Genomic DNA, 18,824 nt, shown 5'->3' with positions numbered 1-18,824 from the left:
ACTCATCGTGATCAGTCATCCCATCATAACTCTCAATGAAGAGCCATCACTAGTGCAGGGGGCATGGCATTCACATGAGCTCCCAATACAATGCGGGGTATTCGAATGGACCCAATAGAGCCCGTAACTGTCATCAAAGTCTTATACACTTTGTAGGGAGAAAAGTCAGGTTCTTGTTGGATGTTATCACAATCATGCCCTTCCCTACGTACCCTCATGCAATCGCTCGATTTTATGCCTCCTAAGGTGTCATTTCCTCATCGGTGACAGGACCGGTGGCGATGAGCCCAGTCGTCTCCTCAGTGTGGAATAGGTCTCCTCCCTTGGTGACTGCGCTCATCCCGGCCTCCTCGGTTTCTCCACCACTTCTTGGTAGAAGGCCATTCCGGCCTCTCGAGGGCAGCCGCCAAAGCTCGCAACTGCAAGAATCATCATCAGGGGTCTCTCAAAATGCCTCCACTGTCGATATTGCACACCTCTGTTGAGCCACGCCTCTTCTACTAGCCCCCCCAACACCGGAGTAGACCATAACCGACCCCCTCTCATAAAATTAGGCGTTGGAACCAGATCCACCTTGCCCTAATTTTTTTTAGAAAAGGAGGATGACCCCCGGCCTCTACATCTGGGCGATGCATACGGCCACTTTATTAATTATTCTCACAAGACCTTACAAAAGCCATACAACAGCAATACTAAGCCATCGTCTAAGCAACAACTGTCGCTACACCTATCCAATTGATGAAGGGGCGCAGATAGTCTGGGCCTAATACCAAACAGACATCGTAGCCAAACCTAAACATCTAACACCTGAGGTACCAACTAGGACGCCTGCCGGGTATGGGGCACCTACCAGTCCGGCGCACTCCTCAACCAGGACGCCTGCCGGGTATGAGGCCGCCACAGCCACCTGCCACCAATCCATATTCAGAGCTGTACTATTGCATGTACCGTGCCAGGTCTCTCTGCCATCGACGCCACCACGACGCCCGACAACGTCGTCCACCTGTGCGAGTCCATCCTCCCATAGCGAACTCCGAATCTGCACTGCGCCACGCCGTTAAGATCCGTCGCCATCAGTGTGTAGGATGAATCACCGCTCCACCAAAGAATCCGTCATCTGGTCCCTCGATCACGTGTGTACCTCCAAGAATGACGCCCCAAGGGAGGAACGACACCAGAGCGCCGCCGTCATCCGATCATCCGATCTAGGGTTTCCCCCGGAGGTAGCAGAGAGTGGCCTTAAACTTCTCCACGGCGATGCCTTCAAGAAAGGAACACACAGTTAGCGCCGCCACCGCCGGCCTTAGCAGACGCCGAAGGCAAGTTTTCACCCAAATCAGTTTAAAGGGATCCAACTCTCGTGCACGGGCCGCCGTCATCACCAGCACAATCAGGTAGAACCCTGGAGCACCGGCAGATCAGCGAGCCGCCGACACCACTGCATCCAGATCGCCGGCCACGCCGGGCCGCCGCCATCCCCCGCGCCGTCCGGGTCAGAGACAGAGCCGCCGATCACGCACAGGGACCACCGTCGCCTGCACACGCCGGAGCGCCGCCGAGAGCCCAGCGCCCGCCACCGCTTACCGGGGGCCTCCGCCGCGCACCCCAAGCGGACTTCCACGCACACCAGGGGCAACCGCGAGCGTGAGCCCTACTGTCGCCCTCAAGCCCGCGCCGCAAAAACCGCCGCGATCCGCTCGCGCCAGATCCAGCGAGTCGTGGGAGAAGAGATCCCGCCGACGCCGACCGGGCTTTGCCCCGGCAGCGGCGAGGAGGAGAGGTCGGGGGAGGGACGAGGACGTGGTGGCGCTAGGGTTCCCCCCGGCCGCCGCACAGGGCGTCCACCTTGCCCTAAATGTGTCGGGGATCCGATCATACCAACATTGCACACCGTCGCGTAACTGCAGCCGTGTGAATACTGTTCATTTCAAACGGGTCATCTGTAATGTTCCCTGACTAATATGTTATGGTGGAGAGATGATTTTTGGTGAGATTATATGTGACACCGACAAACTTAATATGTAGAAAAATTCTCTAGAAGAGATACCTCTCCTGAACTAACACTTACAAACCGATCAATCTTGCTAAACAGTAAATATATGAATAAGAGTGCTGAGCATTTCGCATACTTATGGGCATATGCGACAATCGCACACAAGCATAAAACCCATCACACACACACACACACCAAATTTTCTTTAAGGAGAAGCATAAACAACATCAGCAGCACATCAATTGACACACACACACAGGGCATGCGTGCTGTATCGTCAGAGTCAGAGGTAGCACTCGTAGAGCTTGATGTCCATCTGCAGGCGGAAGTAGTAGAGGCCCTCGATGGTGTCAGTGCGGATGGTTGTGACGCCGCGTGCCATGAAGAAGTCGCCGGTGCCGCCGACGACAGAGAAGTCCCGCGTGGCGTCGCCCATGAGGTCGGCGCCCACGAGGTTGAGCGTGCCCTTGTGCGCCGTGGAGTTGAACACGATGGAGAAGCCGAACCAGGAGGTCAGCGACTCCTGCTTATCATAGAAGTAGAACCCCTGCGCGCGTGCCGCCGGCTCCTCCCCGGCCAGGGGCAGCGCCTTCCCCACCGTCATGGGGTCGTTGAACACCATCAGCGCGCCGAAGTAGGTGCTGTTCTTCCAGTAGGTCGTGGCCAGCGCCGTCGGCTTGGTGGCCGCCGCCGTGGTCGCGTTCGCCGTGTTGTTGCCGTTGTAGAGGATGTCGTGGTAGTAGAGCGTCATGTTCATGCACGGCTCATCGGGGCTGTTGGCGACCACCCTCGTCAGGCCGTGGGCGGCGCCCGCCATGCCGAGCAGAAAAACCACGACGGCGACGGTCAGAGACAGCTTGGAAGATGCCATGAGGCCTTGCATTGTTCACAACGCAACTGCTCCGAAGAATCGACAAGCTAGATGTAGTGCCAGGCAGGTCGTGTTGTGGTGGTGTTGAGAGCTGGACTTGTGCATGCTATTTATAGAGGTGCATGCATGCATGGAGCCGTGGGGCATGCGTACTGAAAGTACTCAGTTTAGTAACTTAGATTCTAGTCTCTCTTGCACTCCAAGCGACCAATTGTTTTTTATAAATGATTCGGCTGCGCGGTGGGTAGCTCCATATACTATATAACAAAGTAAAGCAAACCCTAAAAACGATTAAGCACTTTGGCTATTGGGCAGCCGACTCCTTTCCCTTGCTGGCAGTCATACGTCAGCCTCGCGATGAGGCGTACACGAGCGTCCCAGGTTAGGTAGGCTTCCAAAAGCCACACACATGAACTGCGGTTTCTTAGTTTGGATCAGAGAATATTCGTTCATGGGATAAAATTAGTTGGTTCACTGGAACAGACGCAATGCCCAGAGAGGCAGCGCATGGTTGGTACGTCAAAATAACGTATGTAGAACTCATTTTTAAGTTATCGAAATAGTTGTCTCCGGAGCTAATGAAATAATTAAAATGATTTTTTATGAAATTGTAATAACTGAAATTTCATTTTTCAATAGTGACACTGTTTTGTAATGAATAAAATGGTTTATATAAAATAACTAAAATCCACTCTTGTGAAATAATTGAAATACCTGAAAAGTATGATCGATGAAATATTTTAAATAAGTAAAAAATATGTACTGAAATTTGCTGGGATGTATGTTTCAAAAATATTCTAAATAAGTGAAATATGTGATATGTGAAATATTTCAAATAAACATAGTTGAAAAAGATACTGAAATTACTGAAATATATTTTTCTGGAATATTTTAAATAGTGAAAATGGAAAACATGAAAATCATTGTTTTGGTATAACTTGATTCACTTTTTAGTTTTTTCAAAATAAAATAATTTTAAAATATTAAATCATTTTCATAGTTACAGTTAATTGAAATTATTTTTGAATTAATATAAAAGCATTTTGGAATTATTTAAAAGCATTTTTAATAGTTGTTATCACTTGTGAATTTTATTTCAATCAATTTGTGAAACAAAAAAATAAATGAGTTAAAAATATATTCAATATCAATCTTGCTTGAAATGTCTTCTAGTTAGGATTTCAAATATATATTAAAAAACAAAAGAAAGTTCTAGTGTAAGGATATGAAGCATCTAAATCACTAAGAAAATTAAAATTCACCTTAATTGCAAGATCGTCCTTGTTCATTAGCTTGCTGGCATTTTGTATATACATTTTAGTCAGGGTGTTGATGTAGTTCCTGCTACTCACTGTTGGGAAACACAGTAATTTTAAAAAATTTCCTACGCACACGCAAGATCATGGTGATGCATAGCAACGAGAGGGAAGAGTATCGTCTATGTACCCTCGTAGACCATAAGTAGAAGCGTTATGACAACGCGGTTGATGTAGTCGTACACCTTCACGATCGACCGATCTAGCACCGAAGGTACGACACCTCCGCGATCTGCACACGTTCGGCTCGGTGACGTCCCACGAACTCACGATCCAGTAGAGCTTCGAGGGAGAGTTTCGTTAGCACGACGGCGTGATGACGGTGATGATGATGCTACTGGAACAGAGCTTCACCTAAGCACCGCTACGATATGACCGAGGTGGATTATGGTGGAGGGGGGCACCGCACACGGCTAAAACATCAATGATCAACTTGTGTGTCTATGGGGTGCCCCCTCCCACGTATATAAAGGAGTGGAGGAGGGGGAGGGCCGGCCCTCTACTATGGCGCGCCCTAGGGATTCCCCCTTCCATGTAGTAGGAGTAGGAGAGAAGGAAGGGGAAGAGAGAAGAGAAGGAAGGAGGAGGCGCCGCCCCTCCCCTTAGTCCAATTCGGACTAGGCCTTGGCGGAGGGGGAGGGGGGGCCTGCCCTAGGCAGCCCCTCTCTCTCGCCCCTAAAGCCCAATAAGGCCCATATACTCCCAGACGAATTCCCGTAACTCTCCGGTACTCCGATAAATACCCGAACCACTCAGAACCTTTCCGATGTCCGAATATAGCCTTCCAATATATCGATCTTTACGTCTCGAATATTTCGAGACTCCTCGTCATGTCCCTGATCTCATCCAGGACTCCAAACAACCTTCGGTACATCAAAACACATGAACTCATAATACCGATCGTCACCGAATGTTAAGCGTGTGGACCCTACGGGTTCGAGAACTATGTAGACATGACCGCGACTAATCTCCGGGCAATACCCAACAGCGGAACCTGGATGCTCATATTGACTCCTACATATTCTACAAAGATCTTTATCGGTCAAACCGCATAACAACATACGTTGTTCCCTTTGTCATCGGTATGTTACTTGCCCGAGATTCGATCGTCGGTATCTCAATACCTAGTTCAATCTCGTTACTGGCAAGTCTCTTTACTCGTTCCGTAATGCGTCATCCCACAACTAACTCATTAGTCACATTGCTTGCAAGGCTTATAGTGATGTGCATTACTGAGAGGGCCCAGAGATACCTCTCCGGCAATCAGAGTGACAAATCCTAATCTCGATCTATGCCAACTCAACAAGTACCATCGGAGACACCTGTAGAGCACCTTTATAATCACCCAGTTACGTTGTGACGTTTGGTAGCACACAAAGTATTCCTCCGGTATTCAGGAGTTGCATAATCTCATATTCAGAGGAACATGTATAAGTCATGAAGAAAGCAGTAGCAACAAACTAAACGATCATCGTGCTAAGCTAACGGAATGAGTCAAGTCAATCACATCATTCTCTAATTATGTGATCCCGTTAATCAAATGACAACTCATGTTTATGTCTAGGAAACTTAACCATCTTTGATTCAACGAGCTAGTCAACTAGAGGCATACTAGTGACACTCTGTTTGTCTATGTATTCACACATGTACTAAGTTCCCCGGTTAATACAATTCTAGCATGAATAATAAACATTTATCATGATATAAGGAAATAAATAATAACTTTATTATTGCCTCTATGGCATATTTCCTTCAGTCTCCCACTTGCACTAGAGTCAATAATCTAGTTCACATCTTTATGTGATTAGTTCATATCTCCATGTGACTAATACCCAAAGGGTTTACTAGAGTCAATAATCTAGTTCACATCGCTATGTGATTAACACCCAAAGAGTGATCATGTTTTGCTTGTGAGAGAAGTTTAGTCTACGGGTCTGCAACATTTAGATCCGTATTTATTTCCCAAATTTCTATGTCTACAATGCTCTGCATGGAGCTACTCTAGCTAATTGCTCCCACTTTCAATATGTATCCAGATCAAGACTTAGAGTCATCTAGATCGATGTAAAAAGCTTGCATCGACGTAACTCTTTCCGACGAAGTCTTTTATCACCTCCATAACCGAGAAATATTTCCTTAGTCCTCTAAGGATAATTTTGACTGCTGTCCAGTGATCTACTCCTAGATCACTATTGTACTCCTTTGCCAGAATCATGCTAAGGTATACAATAGGACTGGTAAACAGTATAGCATACTTTATAGAACCTATGACTGAGGCATAGGGAATGACTTTTCATTCTCTTTCTATTTTCTGATGTGGTCGGGTTTTGAGTCTTTACTCAACTTCACACCTTGCAACACAGGCAAGAACTCCTTCTTTGACTGTTCCATTTTGAACTACTTGAAAATCTTGTCAAGGTATGTACTCATTGAAAAAAATTATCAAGCGTCTTGATCTATCTCTATAGATCTTGATGCTCAATGTGTAAGCAGCTTCATTGAGGTCTTTCTTTGAAAAACTCCTTTCAAATACTCCTTTATGCTTTGCAGAAAATTCTACATTATTTCCGACCAACAATATGCCATTCACATATACTTATCAGAAATGTTGTAGTGCTCCCACTCACTTTCTTGTAAATACAGGCTTCACCGCAAGTCTGTATAAAACATATGCTTTAATCAACTCATCAAAGCGTATATTCCAACTCCGAGATGCTTGCACCAGTCCATAGATGGATCGCTGGAGTTTGCACACTTTGTTAACACCTTAGGATCGACAAAACCTTCTGGTTGCATCATATACAACTCTTCTTTAAAAAATCCATTAAGGAATGTAGTTTTTGACATCCATTTCCCAGATTTCATAAAATGTGGCAATCTGCTAACATGATTCGGACAGACTTAAGCATCGCCACGAGTGAGAAAATCTCATCATAGTCAACACCTTGAACTTTGTCAAAAACCTTTTTTTGACAAGTCTAGCTTTATAGATAGTAACACTACTATCAGCGTCCGTCTTCCTCTTGAAGATCCATTTATTTTCTATGGCTTGCCGATCATCGGGCAAGTCAACCAAAGTCCATACTTTGTTCTCATACATGGATCCCATCTCAGATTTCATGGCCTTAAGCCATTTCATGGAATCTGGGCTCATCATCGCTTCCTCATAGTTCATAGGTTCGTCATGGTCTAGTAACATGACTTCCAGAACAGGATTACCGTACCATTCTGGTGCGGAATGTACTCTGGTTGACCTACGAGGTTCGGTAGTAACTTGATCTGAAGTTTCATGATCATCATTATTAACTTCCTCACTAATTGGTGTAGGCATCACTGGAACTGATTTCTGTGATGAACTACTTTCCAACTCGGGAGAAGGTACAATTACCTTATCAAGTTCTACTTTCCTCCCACTCACTTCTTTCGAGAGAAACTCCTTCTCTAGAAAAGATCCATTCTTTAGCAACAAAATATCCTGCCTTCGGATCTGTGATAGAAGGTGTACCCAACATTTTCTTTTGGGTATCCTATGAAGACGCACTACTCCAATTTGGGTTCGAGCTTATCAGTTTGAAACTTTTTCACATAAGCATCGCAACCCCAAACTTTAAGAAATGACAGCTTTGGTTTCTTGCCAAACCATAGTTCATACGGTGTCATCTCAATGGATTTAGATGGTGCCCTATTTAACGTGGATGCAGCTGTCTCTAATGCATAACCCCAAAATGGTAGCAGTAAATCAGTAAGAGACATCATAGATCACACCATATCTAGTAAAGTGCGATTACGATGTTCGAACACACCATTACGCTATGGTGTTCCAGGTGGCGTGAGTTGCAAAACTATTCCGCATTGTTTTAAATGAAGACCAAACTCGTAACTCAAATATTCTCCTTCACGATCAGATCGTAGAAACTTTATTTTCTTGTTACAATGATTTTCCACTTCACTCTAAAATTCTTTGAACTTTTCAAATGTTCCCGACTTACGTTTCATCAAGTAGATATACCCATATCTACTCAAATCATCTGTGAAGGTTAGAAAATAATGATACCCGCCGTGAGCCTCAACATTCATCGGACCGCATACATCAGTATGTATTATTTCCAATAAGTCAGTTGCTCGCTCCATTGTTCCGGAGAACGGAGTCTTAGTCATCTTGCCCATGAGGCATGGTTCGCAAGAATCAGGTGATTCATAATCAAGAGATTCCAAAAGCCCATCAGCATGGAGTTTCTTCATGGGCTTTACACCAATATGACCTAAACGGCAGTGCTACAAATAAGTTGCACTATCATTATTAACTTTTCATCTTTTGGCTTCAATATTATGAATATGTGTATCACTACGATCGATATTCAACAAACCATTCACCTTGGGTGTATGACCACAGAAGGTTTTATTCATGTAAACAGAATAACAATTATTATTTGACTTAAATGAATAGCCGTATTGCAATAAACATGATCCAATCACATTATGCTCAAAACAAACACCAAATAACATTTATTTTAGGTTTAACACTAATCCCAAAGGTAAAGGGACTGTGCGATGGTGATCTTATCAACCTTGGAATCACTTCCAACTCACATCATCACCTCGCCCTTAACTAGTCTTTGTTTATTTTGCAACTCCCGTTTCGAGTTACTACTCCTAGTAACTAAACCAGTATCAAATACTGAGGGGTTTCTATAAACACTAGTAAAGTACACATCAATAACATGTATATCAAATATACTTTTGTTCACTTTGCCATCCTTCTTATCCGCCAAGTATCTAGGGCAGTTCCACTTCCAGTGACCATTTCCTTTGTAGTAGAAGCACTTAGTTCCAGGCTTGGTCTAGCTTTGGGCTTCTTCATGGGAGCAGCAACTTGCTTGCTATTCTTCTTTGAAGTTCCTCTTTCTTTCCCTTTGCCCTTTTTCTTTGAAACTAGTGATCTTGTTAACCATCAACACTTGATGCTATTTCTTGATTTCTACCTTCGTCGATTTCAGAATCACGAAGAGCTTGGGAATTACTTTCGTCATCCCTTGCATATTATAGTTCATCACTAGTTCTAGTAACTTGGTGATAGTGACTAGAGAACTTTGTCAATTACTATCTTATCTAGAAGATTAACTCCCACTTGATTCAAGCAATTGTAGTACCCAGACAATCTGAGCACATGCTCACTGGTTGAGCTATTCTCCTCCATCTTGTAGGTAAAGTACTGTCAGATGTTTCATACCTCTTGACACGGGCATGAGTATGAAATACCAATTTCAACTCTTGGAACATCTTATATGCTCCGCGGCATTCAACACATTTTTGAAGTCCCGGTTCTAAGCCGTAAAGCATGGTGCACTAAACTATCAAGTAGTCATCATACCGAGCTTGTCAAACGTTCATAACGTCTGCATCTTCTCCTGCAATAGGTCTGTCACCTAGCGGTGCATCAAGGACATAATTCTTCTGTGCAACAATGAGGATAATCCTCAGATCACGGTGATACGTCCATTTTGCATCATGCTTTTATATCGATATTTATTGCATTATGGGCTGTTATTACACATTATGTCACAATACTTATGCCTATTCTCTCTTATTTTACAAGGTTTACATGAAGAGGGGGAATGCCGGCAGCTGGAATTCTGGGCTGGAAAAGGAGAAAATATTAGAGACCTATTCTGCACAACTCCAAAAGTCCCGAAACTTCACGGGAGCACATTTCAGAATATATAAAAATATTGGGCGAAAGAAGTACCAGAGGGGGGCCACCCACCGTCCACGAGGGTGGGGGGCGCGCCCTACCCCCAGGGCGTGCTGTAACACCCTCGATGCGACTATATCTCCCATGTGTCGAGGCACGACTTAGAGGCATAATCGCATTGAAGGCATATGTCGCAAGTCAGGCAATCATAACAAACATCCCATGTAATATAGATGAATAAAAGGGATAACATAGTTGGCTTACACTCCCCACGTCAATCAAGTACATAAATAACATACATCATCCAAACACTCATGGCCCGACTACGGCGCCAAAAATAAAAGACAACCCAACATGCGACACGGTCCCGATCACCCCAACTGGGCACCACTACTGATCATCAGGAAAAGAAACATAGTAACGCTGAGAGTCCTTGTCGAACTCCCACTTGAGCTCAAGCGCGCCATCTGGAGCTGTATCATCAGGCCCTGCATCTGGTGTAATAGTAATCTGTGAGCCACAGGGACTCAGCAATCTCGCACCCTCACGATCAAGACTATTTAAGCTTAATAGGTAAGGCAAGGTAAATATGTGGAGCTGCAGCAAGCGTCTAGCATATATGGTGGCTAACCTATTCGCAAAAGAGAGCAAGAAGAGAAGGCAAAGCGCGAACGCATAACTAAAGGGGGCAATCCCGCGGCAAACATTACTCCAACACCGTGTCCACTTCCCGGACTCCACTGAGAAGAGGCCATCACGGTAACTCACACAGTTGATTCATTTAATTAAGTTTATGTTTAAGTTATCTACAACCGGACATTAACAAATTCCCATCTGCCCATAACCGCGGGCACGGCTTTCGAAAGTTCAAATCCCTGCAGGGGATTCCCAACTTAGCCCATGACAAGCTCTCACGGTCAACGAAGGAATAGACCTCCTCCCGAGACGTTCCGATCAGACTCGGTACCTCGGTTCTTCAAGACATTTCGACAGGTCAAAACAAATCTAGCAACACCGCCCGAATGTGCCGACAAATCCCGATAGGAGCTGCACATATCTCGTTCTCAGGGCACACTCAGATTGTCTAAACTTCCGGTAGGCCAGCCCAGAGTTGCCCCTGGTAGCCACCGGCGGCTGACGAGTTGGACCAACACTCAGAGGAGCACTGGCCCGGGGGGGGGGGGTTTAAAATAAGATGACCCTCGGGCTCCGGAAACCCAAGGGAAAAAGAGGCTAGGTGGCAAATGGTAAAACCAAGGTTGGGCATTGCTGGAAAAGCTTTAATGAAGACGAACTATCAAGGGGTTCCCATTATAACCCAACCGCGTAAGGAACGCAAAATCTGGGAACATAACACCGATATGACGGAAACTAGGGCGGCAAGAGTGGAACAAAACACTAGGCGAGAGGCCGAGCCTTCCACCCTTTACCAAGTATATAGATGCATTAAGATAACATGGCAATATAATGATATCCCAACAAGTAAATAAATGTTCCAATAAGGAACGGTCTCCAATCTTCACCTGCAACTAGCAACGCTATAAGAGGGGCTGAGCAAAGTGGTAACATAGCCAATCAATGGTTTGCTAGGACAATGGTGGGTTAGAGGCTGAACATGGCAATTTGGGAGGCTTGAAAGCAAGTGGTAGGCATCGTAGCATTGGCATAGGAAAAGAGCGAGCAATCTAGCATAGCAAAGATAGTAGTGATTTCGAGGGTATGATCATCTTGCCTGCAAAGTTGTCAGAGTTGACTGGATCCTCGAAAGCAAACTCAACGGGCTCCTTGTTAGCGAACTCGTCTCCCGGCTCTACCCAAACAAGACAAACAAGCAACAAGAACACAATCAACCACGTGCAAGGATCAAACAATATGATGCAAAGATGATATGCTATGCGGGGTGCGATGCGGGATGCATATGCAAGATGTGACAGGAAATGCATGAACCTGGCCTCAACTTGGAAAACCAAGTGTGCCACTTTAAAGATGAGATGAAATCGCTTGAAAACGATATAAAGATCACCGGAATCGGAGTTACGGTTTGGAAATGGCAAGCGATTCAAATATGACCACGATTTGCGATTTACAGCAAGTAGGCATCTAAATGCAATGAGATGAACATGCTACAGCATCCAAACATGGCATCAAAATACATGGCAGGGATGCATTCAAGATGCTTAACAAAAGTCTAGCACTGAGCTACGGCCAATTCATCCATTAACAGGTTCAAACAAGCATGGCAAAAATGCATATGGTAAACAGATCTCAGACTTAGTGAAAATAACACTTGTCTGGAATTTCAGATCAGATAGCCCTCTTCGGAGCAACAAAACTACATGCTACAGGACCTGAACATGACAAAGTAAAGCATGGCATGGAGCTACTCAAAGAGCTTAACAAAAGTTCCTTAGTGACCTTGAGCCAAAAGGGATCACAAAATACATTTGCAAGCATGTGAACATGGCAAAAACATAATCAGTTTTCAGACTTAGTGAAAACTGGGACATGCTGAAAACAGATCTCAAGTAGGCATGTTTACGAGCTCGATGCACTCACTACCGAGCAAGTCATGATAAGCTAAGCATACATCCATCAAGAATACACAAAATGCAAGCTAGACATGGCAAGAACAATAGCATAGCATGCACGGATCAACTACAACATCATCGGCAAAATTGCAAACAAGTTGACAATCTGCCCAGATTCACAAAGTAGCAAAAGTAGAGCTCGATTAACTCAAGCTAGGGTGCTCCATATATGCAAACAAAGACATGGATGGATAGAGCACTGCAATATTAACAAAACATCCTTACTGATCATCCTCAAAAGAGGCACGGATCACTAGGAAACAACACGAACATATGGCATCATGAACTAAACAGCTCAAGGACTTAGTGGAAACAGAATTACCAAGTGCCTCACTTGGCAAGCTTGCACTAGTCACCACACACATCACAAAAATACATGGGTTGCACCTTTGGAAATATGACAAAACCCTTAAAAAAACATATGTAGAGCTCATGGGCATATCATGCACACAATAATCATGGCAAAAATGACAAAAGTCTAAATGGAGTAGCAGATCTGACAATTAACTCAAGTAGCCTCCTTCTAACAGCATTTCGGGCATCAAGATGAACTCAAATGAAAATAATTCAATGGAATGAAATGATGTACTCTCTGAGACGAACATTTTGATATGCTATATGCATGAATCGGGGCTACGGATGCAAAGTTACGACACGATGAACATGAGCACTTGAGCTAGGGTTTCGGGAAAAAATATCAACCGAATCTCAGATCCAGATCAGATCTCGCTGGAGCACGGATCCCGAGGATCACCGGAGCGGCTTGGAGCCTGCCGGAGAGGAATTGGAGGGCGCCGGGACGGCGAGGCGTCGAGGAGGAGGGAGGAGGACGACCGGGCGGCGGCAAGGCAGCGCGGACGCCGAGGTCGTCCGCGGGCGGCGCGAGGAGGCGGCGGCCGGCACCGGCGACCGGCGAGGTGGCGGCGGGGACCCGGCGACGAGGCGGAGGCAGCGCGGGCGGCCGGTGTCGAAGGGGACGGCGGCGCGAGCGGGCGTAGGGCGCGGCCCGGACGCGTGGAGGAGGGGGCCGGCCTTGGGCCGAACGGGCCGGCGGCGGCGGCTGGCGGCGGGTGCCACGTGGCATGCTGCTAGAGGCTACGGGCGGCGGCGGGCGAAATGTCCGGCGCGACGGACATGTCCGGTGCGCGCGAGGGGATTTTTAGGTTTTCGGGGGGAGAAGGAGATCCGAAATCGGAGGGGTTCTTTAAATAGGCATAGAGGGAGCTAGGAGAGTCCAAATGAGGTGCGGTTTTCAGCCACGCGATCGTGATCGAACGATCTAGATGAGGGAGCTAGGAGAAGCCCGACAACAACCACAACATCATTGGTACCAAATGGGTGTTTCGCAACAAGCAAGATGAAGATGGACAAGTGGTTCGCAACAAAGCACGTCTCGTCGCCCAAGGGTACACACAAGTCGAAGGTATGGACTATGGTGAGACATATGCTCTCGTTGCTAGACTTGAGTCCATTCGCATCTTACTTACCTATGCTAATCACCATAATATCACCTTGTACCAAATGGACATTAAAAGTGCTTTTCTTAATGGTGAAATAGAGGAGGAAGTTTATGTCAAACAACCTCCCGGCTTTATCAATCCTAAGAAACCAAATCATGTTTACAAACTTCACAAAGCTCTTTATGGTCTTAAACAAGCTCCTAGAGCATGGTATAAATGCTTGACCAAGTTCCTTATTGCAAGTGGTTTTGAAATTGGTAAAATTGATTCTACTCTTTTTACTAAAAGGGTTAATGGAGAGATCTTCTTGGAGCTCAATGTCCTCGAAGTTGACGGTGCGGTCAGGAGTCTTGAAGCACTTTCGGAGCTGAGAGACATGGAACACATCATGAACATTTGCAAAGTTTGAAGGAAGCTCGAGTTGATAGGCGAGGTCGCCTCTCTTGCTGACAATCTTGAAAGGTCCGACGTATCTAGGGGCAAGCTTCCCTTTGATACCGAAGCGACGAGTCCCTTTCATAGGAGAGACGCAGAGGTAAACATGATCTCCGATCTCGAAAGCCAAATCACGGTGCTTACTATCATAGTAGCTCTTTTGACGGGATTGGGCTGCTTTGAGGTTATCTCGAATGACTTTGCACATTTCTTCTGCCTCTGTGATTAAGTCATTTCCCAAAAGCTGACGTTCACCGGTTTCGGACCAGTTGAGAGGGGTACGGCACTTCCTGCCATACAGAATTTCAAATGGGGCCTTGCCCGAACTTGCTTGAAAACTATTGTTGTAGGAGAATTCAGCATAAGGAAGACAATCCTCCCACTTCATGCCGAAGGAGATCACACAAGCCCTAAGCATATCTTCAAGAATCTGGTTGACACGCTCGACTTGACCGCTAGTTTGAGGATGGAAAGCTGTGCTGAAGCGGATGTTGGTGCCCATGGCCTTCTGAAAAGAATCCCAAAACTTGGAGGTAAAGATGCTGCCACGGTCTGAAGAGATCACTTGAGGAATACCGTGCAGAGAGACAATTCGAGAGGTATAAAGTTCCGCCAATTGAGCTGCAGTGATTGACTCTTTGATAGGCAGAAAATGAGCCACTTTAGTGAGTTTCTCAATGACAATGAATATAGCATCATTGCCACGCTTGGACTTTGGAAACCCAGTCACGAAGTCCATCTCAATGTGGTCAAACTTCCATTCTGGAATGGCAAGAGGTTGGAGGAGACCCGCTGGTCTTTGGTGTTCTGCCTTCACTCTTCTGCAGACATGACACTCATTCACGAACTGAGCAATCTCGCGCTTCATTCGAGTCCACCAATAAGCCTGCTTAAGGTCCTGATACATCTTCATGCTCCCAGGGTGGATGGAGAGGAGAGAATTGTGTAACACCCCAAAAATTTAACCAGGTTTTAGTTATTAAAATTTTGCCAAGAGTTTAAATTTTTTGCATGCAAGTATATCCCTCTTGATTTCAAAAACTTTTCTTTTAATATTAAGAAGTTTTTCCCAAGTGGATCCTTCCAAAACATATTGGACTTATTTTCCCTCTCATTTAAAAACATCTCTCAATCAGGAGATTTATTTATAAAATTATTTCACCCTGAGCTTTATTCATTAAATGACTTGTTTTAAAATTTGGAGCTCCTTTTGAACTGCAACCATTTGATATATTATTCTAAAAATCCAACCAAAAATTGGAGATGTCATGTGATGTTTTTAAATCACTTTTATACAAAAATATCTTTTATTTATGTAATAAATTTGAGCTCTACATCAATTTTTCCTTCTCTGGTCCAGAGTGCATTTTGCACTACAACCCTTTTAAATAATTCTTTCTAGTCTCCATCAAAATTATGGGATATTGGTAGTAGCATATGATTCAACTTTATGCAAAAACCTAGTGCTGTTCTTTGAAAATTTTGAGTGAATCAACCTCATTTTCATTCTGGTCCAGCCCTGTGATTTCTACTGCAACCCTATTTATTTTTGCTCCAATGATCTTGTGTTTTCTCCTACTGGTAGACAGCCCTACCAAACCCCTAAATCCAGGAGCATGCAACCCTTGGATTAATTTTGGTTCATGAAATAATGTCATTTATTTCCTGTCCAGAATTGTAGTTTTGCAAAACTTGCACTAACAAGTTTGTGCTTTTCACAAACTAACCTCACCACCCTCTTGTACATCTAAAGAGACCACCATCTGGAGTTTTTGGCCACTCCAAGACCTGCCTAGGTGCCCTTAGCATTTTGTCAAACACCTTACGGGCATGATCTGTTTTGACATGAATTGTGGCATTGCACTGTGAACTTGCACCTCTGATCAAACAAGCATGTCCACTAGACTCCCAGTTGCTCCTAACCTCGATCTGGTAAACCCCAACCTCACCTGCGACCTGTAGCATGCCGCGGCATTGTGTCGAGCATCTCCCATGTGTGCACTGGACGCGCCCAGAGCACGCGTATTGCACGATGCCGCACCCGAGCCGACACGCTGGCCCCCTGGCTTTGGCCCACACGGCAGCACCTCGCCACGCACTCCCCGCCTCGCAGCATCGCGCCAAGTCACCCTGGCACGCTACAGCGCTGCCGCCAGGGCATTTTTGGCGGCACACCGGCGTCCGCAGCGCGCCTCTGCCACGGTCGGCGCCGCCAAAGCCACCTCCGCTCGCCAGCTCGCCCTTGGAGCAGTGCCCACTCGTCCGCTAGCTCCTGCCGTCATCCCCAGCCACGCCACGTTGCCCTGCAAGCTACAGAGAGGCGGTTCGCCGGAGAGCTTATCCGGCCGCCGCGGAACCGACCTCGACGAGCTATAAAAGGAGGCCCCCAAGCTTCCCCGAGCACACAGGCAACCTTATAATGCTCCCCTAGTTCTCCTATGGCAGCCAATCGACCCGGGGAGGTCTTCTTCCCCACCTCCGGCAGCTGCGGCCGCCACCACTGCCCTGGCCAATTCGGCACCACCAGGGCCTCCCCCTCTCCGTTCTCTCCACCAAGAGCTTCCTCATCCTCCCGTGAACCTTTCCCTCTACTCGATTTCGATCGGGGCTCACTACGGGAGAATTTTCACTCCGCCCCCGAAGCCTCCTCCGCCGCGAAGCTCGCCGCCGGCAGCTCCCTCCGTCCCCACCGGCCTGGCAACCACCGAGAGGACCGCACTGGAGTGGCGCATCCATCCCCGCCCTCGGGGCCCCGCGAAGAGCTGCCAGTCGCCGGCGACGATCGCCTGAGCTCCGCCTCCGCTCGGGACAGGGGAAGGAGGGGGAAAGAGAGACTAGTCAAACCTGACTAGTGGGACTCTCTGGACCCACTATCAGCGACCCCGTGCCTGTCCACGTGGGATTAAGTGAAGGCGTAAATCCCCCAGTACGTTTCCCCCGCTCCGAAAGCGTATTCCCCTCCGAAGCGTTTTCTTTTCTGTTTTATTTAAATAACAGATTTTGACCAGAACTTTGACTGGCTATAACTTTTTAAATACAACTCCAAATGAAATGATTCTTTTTCCTACCTCTCTCAAATTTCACCTAGTTTATTTTAAGATTTATTTGAAAAATTTTCAGAACAACTTTTGGTGCTGTTTTTATTTTGTGTGTTAATTCTTTTATATTGCTAAAATAGGATTTTTTTGAAGAGAGGAGAAAAGTTTCAAGTTTTGGAGTGCACCCTGCCTTTCCACACATTGAAGGCAAGCATTCTGAATCCCGGCATAATATTTTTGTGTGTTCGATGACACGTTCATAACATCACCCCACTTTGGAGAAACTTGTTATTTCATGTGATATGATCATATGCATGGGTGCATGTTATTGATTTCCATGCTGTTGGAAATGGACACACTTGTGATAATAATCACCCTCATGTGCCTTGCATGCATACCGGCAGGAACCCGGGAAAACCTCTGCCTTGGGTAGGCATGAGTTTGTCGCCGGTCTCCGTCGGGACGGTTATGTCTGGTATGGCATGGCAAGGTGATATGAGCGGTGACTCTGTTGGTTGAAATATATTCGTCATGCTAATCATGCAGGGAATACTTAAACCTCCTGAGTCGACCGTAGATTGAGTCTTATGCCAGTAACCCCCATACTTGTTTCGTAGTACCACTCGTCTCTACAGCAAGTGGAGTACGGTTTAGTAAGTTGTCAACCTCTCTCTAGCACACACCATACAGAGAGGCCATGGTGGAAGATACCGGTTGTAGCTGGTAGGCAGGCCACCTGGTCCGGGGGCATGGGTGTTTCCGGTTGGGACTGAGAGGGGAGGCCACCCCTTAGAGCGCGCAATATAAATTTGATCCCATGCTACGCGAGGTTGTAGCCTCCCCACTTAGAGTTTGCTTAACAGGTGTCGTGGGTGATTCCAGACACGTGTGAGTTAAGCTGGTGTGTGCAAGTTAGGTGTGTTTTCAACAAAAGACTGTAGACGGAATTAGTCCCGATGGACTAAAGAAATCCATTACTCGTGGGTAAAGAGTACACCCTCTGCAGAGAATAAACCTATTCGAATAGCCGTGTCCATGGTTAAGGATTACAGTCTGGGATGGGTCAGGTGTCGGTCTTAGTGTCGGTCTTCGGAGGTGAAACTGTTAACTAGAAATGGAATTACTACTTGTGACTTGTGATAACTATGATTATTATTGTTGTTGACTAACCCATGATATTATTGTTATTATCGAGTATCTCTGGGATGGTTCTACCTCCGGGATATTCACTATGATTGTTTATTTTAAAGCCCCTTATGTGGTGTCGCTCAGACGCCCGACTGTGGCATTTCTTTTAAAGCCCTTTATGTGGTGTCGCTCAGACGCCCGACTGTGGCATTTCTTTTAAAAGCCCTTTATGTGGTGTTGCTAAGACGCCCGACTGTGGCATTTCTTTTAAAGCCCTTTATGTGGTGTCGCTCAGACGCCCGA

General features: G+C 46.1%; 1 protein-coding gene across 1 annotated transcript; it reads right to left on the bottom strand.

Moving 5' to 3' along the window:
• Window positions 1-2,077: 2,077 nt before the first annotated feature.
• On the bottom strand, window positions 2,078-2,929 carry LOC119359109 (dirigent protein 5-like). The gene has a single exon (XM_037625439.1). The coding sequence runs from the start codon at window positions 2,874-2,876 to the stop codon at window positions 2,277-2,279; it is 600 nt and encodes a 199-aa protein (XP_037481336.1). The 5' UTR covers window positions 2,877-2,929; the 3' UTR covers window positions 2,078-2,276.
• Between the last annotated feature and the right edge of the window lie 15,895 nt (window positions 2,930-18,824).

The sequence above is a fragment of the Triticum dicoccoides genome, chromosome 2A (assembly GCF_002162155.2).
Source record: "Triticum dicoccoides isolate Atlit2015 ecotype Zavitan chromosome 2A, WEW_v2.0, whole genome shotgun sequence".
Taxonomy (NCBI): domain Eukaryota; kingdom Viridiplantae; phylum Streptophyta; class Magnoliopsida; order Poales; family Poaceae; genus Triticum; species Triticum dicoccoides.
This window is presented reverse-complemented; position numbering and strand designations above follow the sequence as displayed.